This window comes from Nyctereutes procyonoides, unplaced genomic scaffold (genome assembly GCF_905146905.1).
Source record: "Nyctereutes procyonoides isolate TBG_1078 unplaced genomic scaffold, NYPRO_anot_genome, whole genome shotgun sequence".
Taxonomy (NCBI): domain Eukaryota; kingdom Metazoa; phylum Chordata; class Mammalia; order Carnivora; family Canidae; genus Nyctereutes; species Nyctereutes procyonoides.
The window spans coordinates 62,832,466-62,851,944 of record NW_026575051.1 but is presented as its reverse complement, the minus strand read 5'-3'; the positions used below and the strand labels follow the sequence as shown (position 1 = coordinate 62,851,944).

The 19,479-nt window shown below is 42.9% G+C and overlaps 1 protein-coding gene across 1 annotated transcript in view; it reads left to right on the top strand.

The window, feature by feature from the left end:
- The window catches only part of PREP (prolyl endopeptidase), a 117,517-nt gene that overhangs the window by 10,825 nt on the left and 87,213 nt on the right, over positions 1–19,479 (top strand). The window contains exons 3-5 of the mRNA XM_055330191.1: positions 12,989–13,122; positions 14,292–14,422; positions 16,863–17,072. Of these exons, the coding sequence (XP_055186166.1) occupies positions 12,989–13,122; positions 14,292–14,422; positions 16,863–17,072 (475 nt within the window). The remainder of the gene's footprint in view (positions 1–12,988; positions 13,123–14,291; positions 14,423–16,862; positions 17,073–19,479) is intronic.

Here is a 19,479-nt window from a genome sequence, read left to right as displayed (position 1 = left end):
GGCCCTGTCTTCCTCTGCCTCCCATCTTCTGTCACCACTCCCAGGAACGTGGCCCATCAGTGGACACCAGCCTCCACAGGAGGGCAGCCGTGGCCCACTTGTCAAATCCAGAAACTTCCCGCCCCTGGGTTCCTCCCTGCGCACGTGGACCACGTGTCGGGTGAGGGGGGTGGTTGTGGACACCTGTGGGTGTCCAGATAGAAGCAGTGTCCTTCTCAACTCTTGCCTCTCTTGGTCTTACTGGGCTTTTTGTGACTCCCAGCTTCTTAGTTACAGATTCCAGAACTTGTTACTGAGTTACTGAAGGGGAGATGCACAGAGAAAGAATCTCTATCTTTCCAGGGGTAGCTAGCTGTCTTCATTGTAACTAATTGTCAGATCCGACTTTCACAGAAACTGTGTCCTGGGACTTGGGTAGAGGAGTAACTAGTAGCAGATCAGCTGCATTTATGTAATGACTGATTTGTTTTCTACCCCCCCCACCCCCCACCCCCACCCCAGAATGCTGCCCCAGGCAAAATGAGAGTAACCACAGCTCCGTTTCCTGGGTGGATCCTGAGAGAAGAACCCTAGTAAGAACCAGCAACAAGGAAACAGAAGAGTTGCTTTTACTTATATTCACGCCTTCTGATAAAATGAAATAAAATTACCATCGTTCCAGAGAGGATCAAAGGACTAGACAACATTGGTCTCCCTTTCTAGGACATTATTTGCTCTTCCTTCCCATGTTGGGCTGAATAGTTAGAGCTAGTTCATCGCACCTGCTGCTAAGGGGCGACGAGAACTAGGAGGAGAGCAGGGTCCTTTAGTCTTTCGGAGTAAGAAACCTGGGCATGCCACCTTTCTCTTCCCCTGTCCTTGCACTATTTCCTTCCCAGGCAGGTACGATGTAAATTTTTTTTTTTTTAAGATTTTATTTATTAATGAGAGACAGAGAGAGAGAGAGAGGCAGAGACCCAAGCAGAGGGAGAAGCAGGCTCCATACAGGGAGCCCGATGCGGGGCTCAATCCTGGGACCCCAGGATCATGCCCTGGGCTAAAGGCAGGCACTAAACCACTGAGCCAGCCAGAGGATGATCCCCAATTTAAATCTCTTTTTTTTTTTTTAAGATTTTATTTTTTTATTCATGAGAGACACAGAGACAAGCAGAGACACAGGCAGAGAGAGAAGGCGGCTCCATGCAGGGAGCCTGATGTGGGACTCGATCCCGGGACTCCAGGACCACGCCCTGGGCCAAAGGCAGCTGCTTAACCACTGAGCCACCCAGGGATCCCCGATTTAAATCTTAAAGGACTTCTGGTCATCTCTCGGATATTGAAGTAGGCTAGAATTTCACTGTCGGTATTTTAATGTCACAGAGGTCAGTGAAGCACAAAGTTTAGGGAGGCCAACACCTGCTTTCAGCCATCCTTCCTACCTACTGTGAGGTCTCTTGTTTGTTTGCGTGTTTTCGTTTTCACTGTTAAAGGTTAACCCTAAAAGCTTGTAGTGTGGCTCTGTTCTGGTACCAGTCTGGCCTAGATCTCCCGAGACACTGTGCATTTCCTAGCATGGAACCAGAGCCAGCCTGGAGAACTAGCATGGAGCGAGGTGAGCAAGATTCATTTGTCCGGTGGCATTTCTGCGGCAGGCCACTGTGCCGTCAGGCTGCAGAGCGAACAGGATAGAAACTTGTTTCCAGGACTTTCAGTGCTGTGAAGGGGTAGTTCGGCGTCTCTGAGCCAAAAGATAGCAGATAAAGTTTACTGGAAATTAATTGAAAGTGTAAAAGACTGGTTTGAGTTTATGGTGTTCTTTGAATAGTTGAGGACAAACTGTGAATGTCCTCTTTGTGGGTCGTTCCTTCATCCCGTGAGCTTGCAGGCATTCCTCTTGTTACTTCTGTTGGGAGGCAGTGTGGGGGCAGAGAATATTTGCCAAGTGGGGCTGGAAGTCAGAGCACCCAAATCAAAGCTCTTATACTTCCATTTTCTTGTGCTATGACCATGGCAGGCTACCTAGCCCAGATTCCTTTTATTCATCTATAAAATGAGTATAATCATAAGGAGTTTATCTGGCTTCCAAGGTTGTTTTGCTTTTTTTTTTTTTTTTTAAGATTCTATTTATTTATTCATGAGAGACACACACACACAGAGAAAGAGAGAGAGAGAGACAGGCAGAGGGAGAAGCAGGCTCCCCAGGTCATTCCCTGAGCCAAAGGCAGATGCTCAACCTCTGAGCCACCCAGGTGCCCCAGCTTCCAGGGTTTTAATGACATTCAACTCAGAAAATACATGGAAGAAATCACTTTCCATACACAGCAGAGGTCTGTACAAAGATGGTGCAGTGTGGGGCACTGTTCCTTGAAGGGATTGAGGCTTCAGACTCTAGTGCTCCAAAGAGTCAGAATGTCTTTGGTCAGAATGTCCAACTTTGGTCAGAATGTCGAACTTAGAGACTCTTCATTTTCATCCAGCAGGATTTTCCTTTTGAAGCTTAGGTTTTTAAGATAGAGGTGCATGCATTCTGCTCATTGGTGGTTTTTCCATGGAACTGTGACTTCTAAGCGAGGTTTCAGTGTTCTGAGGCATCGACGGTTCACCAAGGGCAAAGGTGACTTTAAAGCTGTTTGGTATACCTCTTTTAATTGGGACCTCGTGATCTCCGCTGGCAAAGCTGGCCTGTAAAACACCCTTCCACCCACTCATTAATGTTTCGTGTAGGGACCTGGATTTGGAATTACTACTATGCCATCCATTCTTGAGTGGAAACAGGAAGTGCTTTAGGTAAATATTTTACCACGTTACCTCAATTTCCAAGACTTGTAAGATCTTAAATATCTCCCTCCTTTCTTTGGAAATGTTTACTCTTACCATAGTTTGTATACATACGTCTTATAAATCCACAGTTGAAATGTGTAATTAGCGAACAACTTCCTTTTGATCTGCGGGTGGGATAATCATCAAAAGTGTAAGGAAACAGGATGCATAGGTGGCTCAGTTGGTTAAGCGTCCGACTCTTGATTTTGGTTCAGGTCATGACATCAGCGTCGTGGGATCAAGCCTTATGTTGGGCTCTACCCTCAGCTTGGGGTTTTCTCTCTCTCTCTGCCCTTTTGCCCCCCTCCTTAAAAAAAAAAGAAAAGATATGAGAAAGTTGCTGATACTAGACCATCCTCTTTTCTAAGTGCTGCTGGCTCTTTTTCTCGTGCTTTCTGTAACCAGAGTTTTGATGCAAAGCAGTAGAAATGGATTCTGGCCAACTTAGGGAATAGGGAATTTATGGCAAGGATGAGGACAGCTCTTGGGGTGGAGTGAAGAGCTAGGCTTGGAACAGGCAGGAACCAGATAGTTCTAGGGCTCCATGGCAGGAATTTCCACTTTTCACCCAGCACTGCTGATGGCATCAGCGATCTTCCTTCATTCAACTATCCATCCCTTGTTTAATGACTGTCCCAGGAGAGGGAATTTTGACTGGCCAAACTCCAAACATGTGGTCAGTCATTCTTTGATCTGTGGCAATGAGATTTTGCTAGAAGCCACAGGGACCCTCTTTGGCTCCCGTAGTGTTGGGAAGCTACCTGGAGTTCCTGTCTGCTAAGAAGGGAGGACACTGGAGATGGAGAATGGATGCTGGCTTCCCCAGATGCCACAGGTCTGCTGGTTTCATCTTTTCTTCCTTCTTCATGTGTTTGGCTTCCCCTTATTCCCTGTCTTTCCTCTCCTATCCTCCTCCTACCTGTGTGCCCACTGTGGCAAGCATTAGGTTAAATTGGGGGAAGGAACAGATACACTGTCATAAGCCAGGCAGATGGGGCCCCTGTGGGCATGGAATTGACATGCTAGCACAGATGAACCAAAGATTTGGGGGTGGGCAAGCCACGTAACCTTTGAACTGCTAGAGATCAGTGCTGAAAGGAGGCTGAGCCACATCTTGAGCAGAGGCTGGGATGCTAGCCCCCTGTGGGGAGGGGAAAGCTCCCTTTTAGAAAAGCAGATCCTAGACCACTGACAAAATGCTTTCAAGTACTTGAATACGTTTAACACTAATATCTTTCTTCCCTGTGGCCAGTTACATGGCTTTGGTCTTAATCATCCACAGTGTTCCCATGAGAAATGCTGATAGCAAATTTGGGGTGTTTGGGAGAGCCATTGGGAAAGAGCTAACAGCTAGAGAACTGAGACAACTCTGACTTCTCCCAGTCTCTCTTCCCCCGCCCCAAACTTAGGTACGTAAAATCCATCCACCAGCCCACACTGCCATGTCCAGGAAACAAAGCAGTTAGTTATAAAAATCACCATCCTTAGATGATTCCATTTGGTAAAATACGAGTGCCCACGCTGTAGTTCTGGAGCATCCTGATTTCTGTAGAAACACTTCCCCACATAACTAAGGTCCAAAATGCTTGGGAAAACTGCCTTAGAATGAACACCTCTGATTTATACGGGGTCCACTTTCAAGGAGCCGAGGTTCTAGTAGATGCCTTGTTGTTGTTTATAGCATCTTTATAAAGTGGAGGGACAGTGTTTGTGGTTCCTTTGTCTTTGGGAGAAACCAAGGCATGTGTTAGAATAAAGATGCCTGGGACTCTCCTACATAACACTGTACAGCACTGTGGCCATTTGAATCTACACGTGTTGAATCTACACGGCTATTCAATCATACACGTGTTTCTTGGGAGTTCCAGTTCTGCCTCTATAAATAGTCTCATGCCTTTCTCCTTTTTTGTTTTTAAAATCCCTACAGACACTACCCTGGTTCAGACATGCATTCCCACTGTGCTAGACATTCAGGAGCTTCTTAATTTTTCTCCCTTCTTCTAGAATTTTCTTTCTACCCTGTTCTCCCTAGCAATTAATGAGAACCCGTAGAGATCTTTGAACCTCTTTATTCATGGGAAAGGCAATAGCCTAGGGTCATTTAATGAGCAGCTTCAGAGGGGGAAAGACAGGTTTGAATCTTTATGCCAGTTTCATCAGATGTGACATTGGTCATATCTTTTGATACTCTGAAAATTCAGACATACAATTTGGAGAAAACTGTGTATGGTTGTGTGAAAATTAACTGATGATGTTTTTGAACCATGCAGCAAAATGGTAGACTCAAGTAAGTGCTTAATAAACACTTGCGGGATCCCTGGGTGGCGCAGTGGTTTAGCGCCTGCCTTTGGCCCAGGGCGTGATCCTGGAGACCCGGGATCGAGTCCCCCGTCGGGCTCCCGGTGCATGGAGCCTGCTTCTCCCTCTGCCTATGTCTCTGCCTCTCTCTCTCTCTCTCTCTCTCTCTCTCTGTGACTATCATAAATAAATAAAAATTAAAAATAAAAATAAAAAAAAACACTTGCCATTCCATTTATTATAGAGCACTTTATTTTTTATTTATTTATTTTTTTAGAGCACTTTAAATAGCACGGAAATGATCTACTTGATAATTTAGAGCAATCGGGGACGCATTCTTTTGTTGCAGTTAATTCTTGGGCTCTTTTTCTCATTCATGGTTATTGCCTTGTTCAAATCTTCTTTCTTTCTCTTTAGATCAATTTTTGTCCTTTGTATTTCCTAGAAAGTTGTCCATATCCTCATGATTCTAAAATTTACCAGCATGGGGTTATCTGTAATGTTTCTCCTATTATCAAATTTACCCTGTCTATGGCTCTATCTCTTTATCACTTCTAATTTTGTGTTTCCGTACCATCTCTCCGCTTCCCTTGATTAGTTTAGCCGGAGCTTTGGTGGAATCTGTGGGATTTTTTTCTTTCTTTAAAAAAAGAAGCAGTTCGAGGACTTAAAAGTTATACTTTTTAATTTTCTGGTTCATTAATTTCTTCTTTTTTTTTCTTTTGTTACTTTAAAACTTTTTGATTGGAATATTTAATTTAATTTCCCTTTCTCATTTACTGATAAGACACCATTTGTGTAGATACACCTTTTTTCAGGCTTTGCCAGCCAGGACTTGGGCAAGCTTCTGGTTGGTTCCTCTCGTGGGCTGCTCGTGTTCGGCTGACCTCACCTTGCTCAGCCGACTGCAGGACCCCTAGAAGAGCTATGTTAGGACTCCTGATTAGCGGGACCTCAAGCCCAGCTCATGCTGGCTCATCCAAAAAAGGAGCCGAGGTGCTCACGTACCTGGTGGTCAGGGTTCATGTGCCTTTACTCACAGCTCAATCCAGGAGTACACATGATGTTTCTGGACACCTGTCTCTCTTTGTCTCTTAGATCATCGGCTTTTCTCTGTTTTTCTGTTTTCTCTGAATGTCCCATGTGGTAGGGAAAGATGGGCCTTGCCTCTCTGGGTTTTACTCAGACCTCATATCCCCAAATCTTGTAAGATGAGATAGCTTCTATCTTCCAGCGTTGATCTCTGTTACCGAAAAAGGAATCTGGTTGCCTTGCCTGGGTTCATGACTACCTTGTTGACTGTTGCCCGTAGAGAAGAATTGATGGAAAGACTCCGCTTATGACAATGAATAGGGTTCACTTACATAAAGGATGTAGAAGGGAGTCAGTGTAGTTAGAATACAGACAGAGGTATCAATAACATCATCTATGACAGATGGTGGGCCGAGCTACTGGTGCCCAGAAATGGTAAAATCTGATGGAGAGAGAGTGTAAGAGAGAGAGAGAGTAAACCACAAACTTCCTGAAAACATAACTGTCACTTTCCAGGCCCAGCCTTTTTATTCAGATGCAGAGCACCTGTGCCAGGCATGCCTCATCCGTCACGGTGTGATTGCTGTCCTTCGGGACACGGCACACCCTGGCACCAACAGTGTCCCCCAAGCTTGTTTCAGATCCACTCCTGAAATGAGTGCTGTGGGACCAGATCAGGTCATTTACCCCGATGTGGGTGTGAGTCAAGAAACTTGACCTTGTACCCAGCACAAGCCTCATGCTTCGGGATGGTTTGCCTCACCCTGGATCAGTCCCTGGATCTGGGGGAGGGGTGCTGAGAGGGCCACCCTCCCTCCAACACTCTATCAGCGGGTCTTCTCAGAGGTACCAACAAGAAATAGGTATCACCTCCAAATGTTTTGCTACATCTCATGCATTTCAATTCTAAATAGTCTTTTTCTTGTTTTCTAAATGTTCTTACTATAGTTCAGATTCCCTCATTGATCAAGTAGTTATTCAAGAGAGGATGTAAATGCATATAACGTCTTCGTGTTCAGGATTTTAGTTGGGTTTGGATTTGAGGTAACCTCTGTCCTTGTCAGGTTTCTGGTTAGTAGCATCTTTACCAAAGGATTGAGCCAAATGCCGTTAAAGTTGAGCTTTGAATGGACTCCCTGGTAGTGACCAGATTTGAGAACAAGGCTTGACTTTAAGGTCAAGCCATTTTGCACATATAGGACAGGCAGGTGGACAGAGCCCTCACTGGGCTTCTGGAAAGCCCCACTTGCCCTGATAATCACGTGTAGCTGGAAGCTCGGTGTGAGCCTTCCTCCCCTGAGGGCAGATGGTCCCAGAGAGAAGAGATGGACCCACTCTGGGATTTTAATGTTAAAAGACAAGCCTGGTGGATTTGGGGCTCTCACCACTTGAATTCAATGTTTCTCCTCTTTGGGAACGAGTAATAGGTTTGTGGGGCCAGGAAGAGAAAAGCACCTCATTTAGTTGAGGTTAATGGCATTGTGGCTACAATCGTGACCAGAACCAGCTTTTCTTCTTGAGATTTAAGATTTCCTTCCTTTGTCGTCCGAGGTACTGTTAATTTTTATAAACGTTCAGTGAGTATTGGAAGAAATGGGGCCCTCGTCTTCTCTCCCTCGCTCTTGCTCTGTTTTTTGGGAGGGTATACATTCCTCTTATTAGTCTTGTAAGGTATATTATTCCATTCCTTATGGAATGGAATTTCTAGACATGTTTCCTGAAGCAGCTGCCTCCAATTCTCTGTTTGGCCTCACCTGCCTTCAGTTTGCTGTGTGACTGTCCAGCCCTCCGGGCCTGGGTCCTACAGCATCAGGGATGAGCTTTGCCACTCCCTGGCTGCTTTTTTTTTCTAAGGGTATCCCTGTACTTGGAGAGTCATTTCTGAATTCTGCTATACTCCCAGCAGGGAGAGGGAACCCACATATGCTTCTCCCTCTGGCCTCCTGGTGGACGGGGACCATGGTTTTCTGCAGGCCTTGCTCTAACACCAGCTGTTTTCTCCAGAAGCCCCTGAAAGTTGCTTTATTGAGGTCATTCATTTACATATATTTACACACACACATCGTATATATATTTACACACACGTAACGTGTGCACGTGTATAATTTGCAGCAGAAACTCCTCAAACTTTGTAGGGTGTGCATAGGGCCATCCTTAATTTCTGTTGTTTATTTGGGAAGAGTGGAGGTGGTTAGCCCAAGTCGGTTTCTGGTCGTCTTGACCCCAGCGTGCCCCACTCTGCCTCACCCCTGTCCCATCCTGGAAGTCGTTTCTCCTTTATTTTTTCTCCTGCAGCACTTAGCCTTTATCCCTGATCCATCTGTTTAATCTTACATTAATTGCGGCGTTCTCTATATATAGCTAGTTAACGAGTAACCACCTGTATGCTTCATTTTTCTCATATATGAATGGATTGTACTTACAGGAGGACTTGTTTCTGTGGATTAAAATACAGGGCCGGTGAGGACAACCTGAAGAAATTCTTTCTGAAGATGTTTAGGGTAGAGGAATCTCTCTCCAGCTTCCCACCTGAGTGACCCTTTGCCAGGGGGCTTTTCGTTTTTCTTTTCTTTCATTGTGGTGAGAACATTTCAGACGGGATCTGCCCTCTGACCAGAGTTTTGTGTGCACAGACAGTACTATTAACTACAGGCACAGTGCAGTACAGCAGATCTCCAGAACTTTCTCATTGTGCATAACTGAAACATTGCTTTGCCGGTGGAGCTTTCCGATATTCAGAGCAAAAGGAGATGTCAGTAGGGTTTTTTAGTTTTACAGCTGTTCGACATGTGCAGATCCATCCGTAGTAATAAAGTCTAAACAGCTGATCTTCAGAGGCTCAGCTGCAGGCCTCATTAATGGGCTTCCAGATTCCAGTCACTTGACCAATACTCTGGAGTGTGACGGCGGACACTGAAGCTTCTGGAAGAACGAAGATGACTCCGGTTCTCCTCACCCTGCTTGTCTATCATCGTCTTTAACATCATGAGTTTTTTTCCTCTCTCTTTCCTCGTTTTCTCCCTCTTCCCCCGATTTATTCTGGTTTTTAGACCAAGAAGCCAGACTATGAGCCCCTAAGTGACCAAGAAGGTATTTTCCTGATTAAGATATCAGAAGTCATATAGACAGTATGTGGAAATCTAAATTTCACGAAGCCGCATTACAGAAAATTTGCCACCCTCACCATGAAAAGGGTTTGCCCAAGTGATAAAGATATGCATGAAGAAAGCACTTGAGCCTGAGGAATTTGAACACTGTTTGGTTTTACGTGTAGGTATTTGACTTGGAAAGGTACAGTCTTTAAATAGTGCTCTAGTTAGAGTAATTGGCTAACATCTGTGGCTGGGGTGGGGGAGGCTGGCGGTGACAAAATTGGTCACAATAATCCTTGAATTGTTTTGTTATTTAGTGGCATTGCTATCTATGCCTGGCACCACAGTTTTAGGAACATTTGAAACGAGAAAGGCCAGAGCGCCTGCTCCGGTGTGAGCTGGAACCACGGTTGTGACTGTACCATGAGACATCTAACAGAAGCAGTGCGAGATGGAGAAGCAGTTGAAGGATACAGTTCCACCTTTCCAAAGAAAATGAACTGAGCCATCTCTACCTCTTGGACCCGTATGGTCCTACTAGAGCCCGGATGAGGCCTTGATCGGTCTCGGACACCAGCTGGAAAGATAAGGGAAACGATCAATGCCTGTAGGCTGCCCTCTGCAGAGGCCCCTCCAGTGGAAGAAGAGTGCCAGCCAGGCCCCTCGGCATGCTGGGATCCCAGGGTGGGAGCCCCAAGTAGCCAGAATGTCCTGATGAGGCCCATCTGGGAAAGAGTCATCAAATCCACACGCCAAAGTGCACTGTGCCCATTCCTCCCTGTCCCCGACCCCGACCCAATACAGGGGTCGCTCATGCTCCTTGTAGAGATCGACCATTTCACTTGGCCTCGGCTCTCCCTGGACCACTGGCCCACCTTCTGGACCTCTGCTTTTGCTCCCCTAGTCTGTTCTTCATCCAAACAAGGGTATCTTTTTTTTTTTTTTTTTTTTTAAAGGTAAACTGGGCATGTAACTATCTCCTTTCCCAATCTTAGCTTGTTTTCACCTAGAGTCAAGATTCAGAATCGTAACTACTCACCAGGTGCTACATACTCCACTCCTGCCCGGGTCTTCGCTCCTGTCACTCATTCCCAGCCTCAATGACCTCCCCACTGTCCTTCACGCCTGACCAGCCCCCACCTCCCCACCCCTCCCAGGGCCCTGGACCTGTTATTCCTTGTCTGGAGCGGTTCTCCTGTCTGGCTGCTCCCTCTCACCTGGCAGACCTTCAGAACCTCCTCACAAGGGCCTTCCTGGCCACCCTCCCTGACATAAGTGTCCTTCTTCCCAGTGCTTCCCAGGTTCTGGGTGAATGACTAGTTTTTAAATTTCCAAACTGATGTGGATTGATATTTTTGTAAAACGTAACAAAGATGTCGCAGTGATGTCACCTTGCTCATGGCACGTCCTCTCAGCCTCTGGACTCGCCTCCCCCTGGGCGGCCAGCGAGCAGTTTGGGGCCAGCACGGGTTGTAGATGCTCCTGATTATCCTGCATGTGTCCTGAGGACCAACTGTCCTCTGTAACTCTCTGGCTTGTGTTCTGTGTCCCCAGTAGAATGTTTGCTCCATGATGGTAGGGAGCTTGTCCTACACTTGTCACCCCTCTTTCCACAGTGCACACCAAGTTAAGTGCTTGCTTAAGTACCAGTCCCCTGAGGTGCCTGTGCAGCCCTGCTTGCCAGGTGGGGCACATCATAGGAGACCCAGCTTCCCTTCTCCCCCGATTGTCTACTTTTGCTCAGCGCACATCCAGAATCAGGCATGGAGCCGGCCTCAGTCCCTCCTACCGTGATGGGAATAGAGTTGACCCTTGAACAGTGTAGAAGTTAGAGGTGCCCATGAGGTAGAAATTCCCTTACTCCCCCAAACTTGACTGGTAGCCCACTGTTGACTGGGAGCCTTACAAATATGGTAAATGGTCGATTAATGTTGTATGTCTTTTGTATGTCGTATATATATTATATACTGTATTCTTACAATAGAGTGAGCTAGAGAAAAGAAAATGTTATTCAGAAAATCATGAGGAAGAGAAAATTCGCTTACAGAACTGTAAAAAAAAAAAAAATCCACACATAAGTGGACCTACATGGTTCAAACCTGTGTTGTTCAAGGATCAACCATAATTCCACTTCAGTGCTACTGCTAAGTCACGGTGTGACTTTTACGAAGTGACTTCAGTGCTGCATGCCCTCCATACCCGTGTCTGGAAAGTAGACGTGGCATTTCCTTCCGTCACGAAGTCAGGTAATGCTCTTGTGCACACTTCGTGATCTCCACAAGGCTGCCCCTGCATGGCTCGCAGCTGTACATCGATGTTGTGACACAAAAACAGAAGCCCGTTTCCTCACTGACACTCTTTTTAATGAAGCACAGTGGAATCAGCAAATTTTTTCAATCAAGGACCACGTATTAACTATTTTAGATGTTGTGAGCCATGTAGGTCTCTGTTAGGTTTTTGTTTTTTGTTTTCTGACTCTTTAAATATATAACTATTATTAGCTCAAGTGTCATAGGAAAGCAGGCCAGGGTGAAGTTTGCCAATCCCTAGCAATAGGCAGTTGGAAGTATATTTCTTTGGGACTCAAAACATTTTATTTTCTGTTTGGGTGAAATAAGAAATATGACCCATTGCAATTTTATTTTTCTTGAATTGATCCTCTTGCGAAAAATGTTGTTCATCATTTTAGTCACACTTTCCATTCCTTCTCTCTTGTTTCCAAGGACATTTTGAATTTTAATGAATTTTAGAACAGCTTTCTCTCAACACAGAATCGTGGTTCTCCAGAGCACAGTTGGTGGTTGTGTAGGAGATCCCATTCGAAGACAGTTTTGAGTTAGAATGGGCCCTGAGGCCTTAATGATCCATCCACAACTAGAGTCTGATAATAACACATTTTTGGCTGCCATTCAAAATCTATTATGTTCTTAATTTCTTGAAATTTTCTTCTGAGGACTTAATTGTTTGTAGACATTGGGTTAAGCCTTCAATTGAATTTAGAGCTGATGTATTTATTCTTGTTTGATTTCTTACTAGTCGCCAGACATGAATTATTCTGAGTCTAAGCTTTTCTAGTACCGGGAACTTAATAACTGCTTAGTTACAAATAGGGCATGCTTGGATACAGCTGATCTGTTGTAAAACCTGCCCCGCGCCCTGCCTTTGCCACCAGGGTCCCCTGACTTCCTGCAAACCGTCCCCTGCCCTTCTTGAAAACCATAGTTGTAGATGTTCTTATTTAATGCCACCCATTCTCCAATCTTTAAAAAATATTCTTGTTTCAAATGTTAAAAAGGATCTCTGAAGTTGACAAGATCGTGGGTTTTAGCAAGATGGTGTGGCCAAAACAAAATTGCTAAAATCGTGCCAAGGTATTTATTCCTTTAACTCTGATGGTTTGGGGGATCCGAGGCTGCTGACTACGAAGAATGGAACCCCGGGTGATCTTAACACAGTAGAGTGTGCTTGTTAAGAGGATAGACTCAGGAGCCAGCTCTCCCACTTCCTCGCTGTATGATGTTGGGCAGCTGTTTGTCTACTCTGAGACTCAGTTTCCCCATCTGTAACATGGGGCTAATAAAAGAACCTTCTCCATAAGGTTATTGTGAGTTCTAGATGAATTAATCGTACATAGTTAGTGCCATGTAAGGACTAGATATTATTTATTGAGAGAAAAATACGCTTTCATGGATGCCTATCAGTGGATAACATTCCACGTGGAAAATTATATATCTGACTTGCTTTGTCCATTTGCATTTTCTCTCTAGGCTTTCGTTGAGGCCCAGAACAAGATTACTGTGCCATTCCTTGAGCAGTGTCCTCTCAGGGGTTTATACAAAGAGAGAATGACTGAACTCTATGACTACCCCAAGTATAGTTGCCACTTCAAGAAAGGAAAACGGTATGTGAGGTTGCTTTTATTTAATTTTCGTTTTACTTTTCTAATTGGATGCTTTTTTAAATCTTGAAATACAAAGTCCCAATAACTTAGTTTATGAACTTAATCCATTAAGAAATCAATTCATTTCTGTGCTTGAGTATGGGAACAATATTTTTTGGTCCATTGGCCATATTCTCAAAATAACGATTAAGAAAGTTAGTGGAGGTATTTCCTAGCAAAACAAATCTAGATTGTAGGAAATTATTGTTGTCTTATGGCTAGTAATTGGTGAGCTAGGATGATTTGTAGACAGCAGTGGAGATTTGTTTGCCTCTAAAATACTCTTTGGCTTAAACTACTAGAAAAGCTTTTATTATATGGATTTCTTTCATCTAAGAATGAAAGTGGGCCAAGAGATGGCACCCAGTAATTCACTTCTCTTGTTCTTCTCCCTTTCACACTGATATAAACATTCTCTCGTTCTGTTTGTTTGTTTGTTTGTTTGTTTTTTAAGTCTCTGGAACCATCAGCACAAATTTACTTGAGAATTTCTTAGATGCCCTCCTCCTTGTCTCTCTTTCACACGCGCGCGCACACACACACACACACACACACACACAAATCAGCGAAGTATGATCTATATACCTAACCCTTCCTGCTGCTTGTTTTTGTAAATAAAATCGAAATGGCACACAGATGTGTCCATTCATTTATATATTATCTTAGCTGCTTTTGTACAACCATAGAATTGACTAGTAGCAACAGAGAATATTTGTTGTCTGGCCCAATGCAGAAAAGACTTGCTGACCTCGGCCCTAGCAGCCTGTCCAGGGAAGGATCCATCATTTTATTTTAGAAAATCTGTTTTTTTTCCTCCATTGAGAAAAGTTACTGTTTTATTTGATTATCAGTTTTAGTTCTAGCAAATGATGCAGTCTTTATTTGTCCCTGGTTAGCTAATATGCAGGATTACAGTAAATTATTTCAACACTTAAAGCAATTCATATACCAAATTCTAGTTACAGGAAGCTGGTGGGACCTTCCACCCTAGTCCCTATGTGTCTGGCATGGCCCGTTTTCAATTAGACATCTATGTTTTGTTTTTCTTTTTCTTTTTGCTTATGTGTATTTGATTGTACCCCACAAATGGAAAAGCCCACAGCTAAATAAAGACCATCTCTGTCCCCCAGGTATTTCTATTTTTACAATACAGGTTTGCAGAACCAACGAGTATTATATGTACAGGATTCCTTAGATGGTGAAGCCAGAGTGTTCCTCGACCCCAACCTACTCTCTGATGATGGTACAGTGGCGCTCCGAGGTGAGTGCTACACAGCTAAGCCCGCAGTCCCAGGGCCCTCACTCATGGCTCTAACTTTGGTGCAGTCACTTCACCTCTAAAACACCAGACAGGATGGACCATATTGTAGAACAGATGCACATCCAATATCAGGAAATCTAATTTTTGCACAGTATCTTTAGAATACATGAGTAGCCACATGTTCTGGTGGCCTGAAGCGGAACTGGAGAATAATTCACACTGGACCCAAATTAGCTTCTAGGGCTTCTGAGATATTTAAGTATCATCATCATTGCTTCTAACATCCCTGAGACCTGTCTGTGTTTAGGGAAAAAAAATCTTATATAAGTATTTTAAGCTCTATGAAGAATGAAGGATGTCCCAGCTATGAATATAGGACAGGAAAGAATATTTATGAGATCCTTGGTGAAAAGGAAGTGATCAGAGTTTTAAAATTTAGTTGTCAGTATTGTAGAATTTGAAGTAGAAAACCACAGTCTTGAAGAAATTAGTCAACTTGATACCTTGTTCCCTGAAGATGCAAGTTTAAAACCCAAATTGGTAAGTTTTGCCTGTAGTTGCTCTGTGTCTTCTAAATGACTCCACCCCAAGATAACCTTCTTCACAGGCCATAAAGATTACCCTAGGTTTGTGCCATAAGCTCTAGTTCTAGGGAAGGATGTTGGCTATTCTCTGGTTCTATGTTTTAATAATTGTGTACTCTGAGAATCATCTCATTAGGATCCTAGATTTTAGTGGAGTTGGCTCAGCATCCCCCCGTAGCATCTTCTCTGTTATGGAGAAAGCACAATGAAGGCTCAGCCCTGTGGAGCTGAGCGATTAGAACACTCTAGTCCTGTAATCGAGTAGGTGGGAGTGAAAGGGCCCTGTTCCCACAGCACTGTGTGAAGACCCTTTTATAAAGCCACTCAGTCATTTAATGGTTCCTCCTCTCTCCTTCTCAAGTAGGCTGTGTGTATAAATAATGATCCTTTATGTAATTAGTGTTGAAAGTAATCAGTATTGAAAATACGGTGCCAGCCAGCTAACTAAGAACATTCTTCTATGAATTTGAGCTTGCGGTTGTAAGCAAATGTAATACACTGGTTCTGTGCAATAATATACCCTGTGTAGGCTGTCATTTAATTTTAACAAAGGTCTATCTTGTAACTTATCCAGAAGAACTTCATTATAATGAAAATCCATTTCAGGACCTTTTAAAGGAATGCATGCCAAGTACGGGTCCTGATAGCTGAAAAGGAAAATTAGACATGGGACCTGACCTAGTCTTCAAATTTCCTGAAAATGGTATTACAGGGGAGTTACAGTATAAGTGAACATACAGATTCTTTTTTGATACTATATAATTTTTTTATATATTTCAAATGAACCTTTTTATTTAAATTTTTCGTGGAATTTTTCTAATTATATATAAATAATTTATGTAGAGTAAGAAGTAATTTCTCCCTATCGCCTTCTAGACTCTTTTCTGTATTTATATATAGGTGAGCCTGAGTACTTAATAGGAATTATAAAGGATTAATAAGTAGGTCTTGTGAAATCTTAAACTTATTTACCACCAACAGAAATTCCATGTAAAGCAGTAGGAAACCTATGAAAATAGTTGGGTTTCTGACAGTAATTTTCAACCCCTAGTAAAGTTTAGCAAACATCATAAGAGGAAATCTCTCGTGTCACTGTCTGGTGCTTTCTATACATAAATATACAGAATTTCTTAACACACATTCCATAGTGATTAGAACATTCTCTCATGGACTTAAAGAATTAGACACGCATAATGGTTCATGGATGGTGTTACTTTTCTTTCTTTTTCGTGGTTCTTTAGAATTATGTTCTGTGTGAGCCCTCATTGCAACCCTCAGGCTTTATTTACCTGGGCTTGTGCTAGTCAGGTGGTGTGGATGTTAATCCTTGAGTGCCAGGAATATGCAGAAAATGAGGTTGTAAAAAGTGATTTCAAATAGTTTGGACTCCATTCCAAAAATTACTTAATGGCTTCCATTTAGTTCTGTTACATGGTATGTGTCATAATCCAGTCATTACTCTAAAAGCAGTTTCCTTATTCTTTTTCCCCCCTCCTTCTTTTTAGAGTATAAATAAAATATGCTGAAAGTCTCAGATGAGCCCTGCTTTTAACTGAACTGCTCATTGAATTGTAGAAATATAAACAATGGAGGCATGTTAGTGGTCATGTAATCTAATACATCATTTTACAGATGAAGAAACTAAGACCTGGAGGGGCTAGGACACTTGTCCATGCTCATGAAGTGAATTCCTTTGAGGCCTGGGCTCAGTCCCCAGGGTTCCTCATTAAGGTTCCCTGCTCCTTCCATGGCACTTAATGGCAGAAAACTTTGTCAGACAGCACAGAGGGCAGCGGGCAAGGCCAGGGGTTGTGCCCCCATGTTCACTGTGTGAGAATTTCTCCTGTGTCCCATAGGCTATGCATTCAGTGAAGATGGTGAATATTTTGCCTATGGTCTGAGTGCCAGCGGCTCAGACTGGGTGACGATCAAGTTCATGAAAGTCGATGGTGCCAAAGAGCTTCCAGATGTGCTCGAGAGAGTCAAGTTCAGCTGTATGGCATGGACCCACGATGGGAAGGGGATGTTCTACAACTCATATCCCCAACAGGATGGAAAAAGTGATGGTAAGTTAAGATGTCAGGTGGCGCATCTTTTTCAGGAAATAGAAGTGTGACTTCATATGACTTTAAAAGCTAACCCTACATAGAAGATTTTTTGGTGTAGAACCAAGGTTCCTCAAAGAATGTTGTAGCAGTTACAATTACTGTGTGGCAGATTCCCACAAAACTCAATGTCTTAGAATAATAACTGTATTATTCTTATTTTTTTATTTTATTTATTTTTGTTTGCTTGTGAGTCTGTGGGTTGGCCACACAGTTCTAGGTTAGCTGAGTTCTGGCATGTGTCTCTGTTCAGCTGTGGGTCATTTAGCTGATCTTGGCTTGTCTCTCCCATGTCAGGGGGCTTTGGCTCTGAGCCTTGTGGTTTCTCATCCTCAGGTTGTGTGATGGACAGACTCACATCGAGGCTAAGCAATCCCAACTATGTGCTTCCTGGAAAAGCCATGGAAAACCACCAAGTGCTACAAAGCTTTCTTTTCTATTATGGTGTTATCTTACTTGTTTCTCACTGTCCTGAAAGCTTAATACCTTTTCATAATTAAAAAAAAAAAACAAAACAGTTCAGTCTCAAGAACATCTTCTGAAATCAACAAGTATGTGTGAATTACTTCCAGAGTGATATCCAGTCAATACTTAGTCTCTCTCTCTCTAAGTTATCTTTTAGAGCATTTTCAGGTTCACAGCAAAATTAAGCAGAAAGTACAGAGATTTCCCATATGACCCCTGCCCCCCACACACAGAGCCTTCCCTATTTTCAACATTCCTCACCAGAGTAGGTACAAATGGTGAGTCTCCATTGACACATCATAATCACCCAAAGTCCAGAGCTTACATTAGTGCTCACTCTTAGTGTTGTATGTTCCATGGGTTGGGAAAAATGAATAATAATGTGTATCCACCATTGTAGTATCCTACAGAGTAATTTTACCACCCTCATAATCCTCTGTGTTCCTCCTGTTTATCTTCCCTCTCTGCTAGCCTCTGGCAACCACGAATCTTACTGTCTCCGTAGCTTTGCCTTCTCTGGAGTGTCATGTAGTTTGAATGATACAGATAATGGCCTTTTTAGATTGGCTTCTTTTGCTTAATAATATGCATTTAAGTTTCCTCCATGTCTTTTCATGGCTTGGTAATTCATTTCACTGAGTAGAATTCCATTATCTGGATATAACACAGTTTATTTATCCATTGACCTATTTTTTTTTTTTTTTTCAATCCATTCGCCTATTGAAGGGTATCTTGGTAGAGTTCAGGTTTTGGCAGCTAGAGATAAATCCTGCCAGAAACATCTGTGTGCAGGTTTTTGCATGGACATACATTTTCAGGTACTTTGGGTGAATACGAAGGAGTTCAGTGATTGCTGGATTGTATTATAAGAATATGTTTAGTTTTGTAAGAAACTACAAAATGGGAATGCCTAGGTGGCTCAGTCAGTTAAGTGTCTGCCTTTGGCTGAGGTCATGGGGTTTTGGGATCAAGTTCCACATCTGGAACCTGCTTCTCCCTTTCCCTTTGCCCCTCCCCTTGCTTGTGCTCGCTCTCTCACAAATTAATTTTAAGAAAGGAAGGAAGGAAGGAAAAAAAGAAGAAAAATAAGGGGGAAGGGAAAGGGGAACCACTAACATTGTCTTCCATAGTGGCGGTAGTAGTTTGCATTCCCATCAGCAATGAGTGAGAAGTTTCTTTTGTTCCACATTCTCCCCAGCTTTTGGTATTACTTTTCTGGATTTTGTCCACTCTAATAGATGTGTAGTAAACATCTAGTAAACATTATTGTTTTAATTTGCATTTCCCTGCTGACATTCGATGTGGACCATCTTACCCTGTGCTTCTTTGCCATCTGCCTATCTTCTTTAGTGAGGTTTCTGTTAGGGTCTTTGACCCATTTTTTTTTTAATAGGGTTGTTTTCTTATTTTTGAATTTCAAGAATTCTTTGTAAATTTTGGGTAACAGTCCATTATCAGATAGATCTTCTGCAGATATCTTCTCCCAGCCTGTGACAACTTGTCCTATTCTCTTGACAGTGCCTTTCACAGAACAAATTTTTTATTTTAATGAAGTCCAGCTTATCAGTTCATTCTTTCCTGGATCATACGTTTGACATTGTATCTAAGAAGTTGCCAAACCCAAGGTCATCCTGATTTTCTCATATGTTAACTTTTAGAGTTTTATAGTTTTGCATTTATGTTTAGGTTTGTGATCCATTTGGAGGTATTTTTTTTGCAGAGTATAAGGTCTGTTAGACATTTTTTTACATGTGGTTGTCCAGTTGTTCCAATGCCATTTGTTGAAAAGGCTGCTTTACTCATTGTATTGACTTTGCTCCTTTTTTTTTTTTTTTTGTTTAAGATTTTATTTATTTATTCATGAGAGACACAGAGAGAGGCAGAGACACAGGCAGAGGGAGAA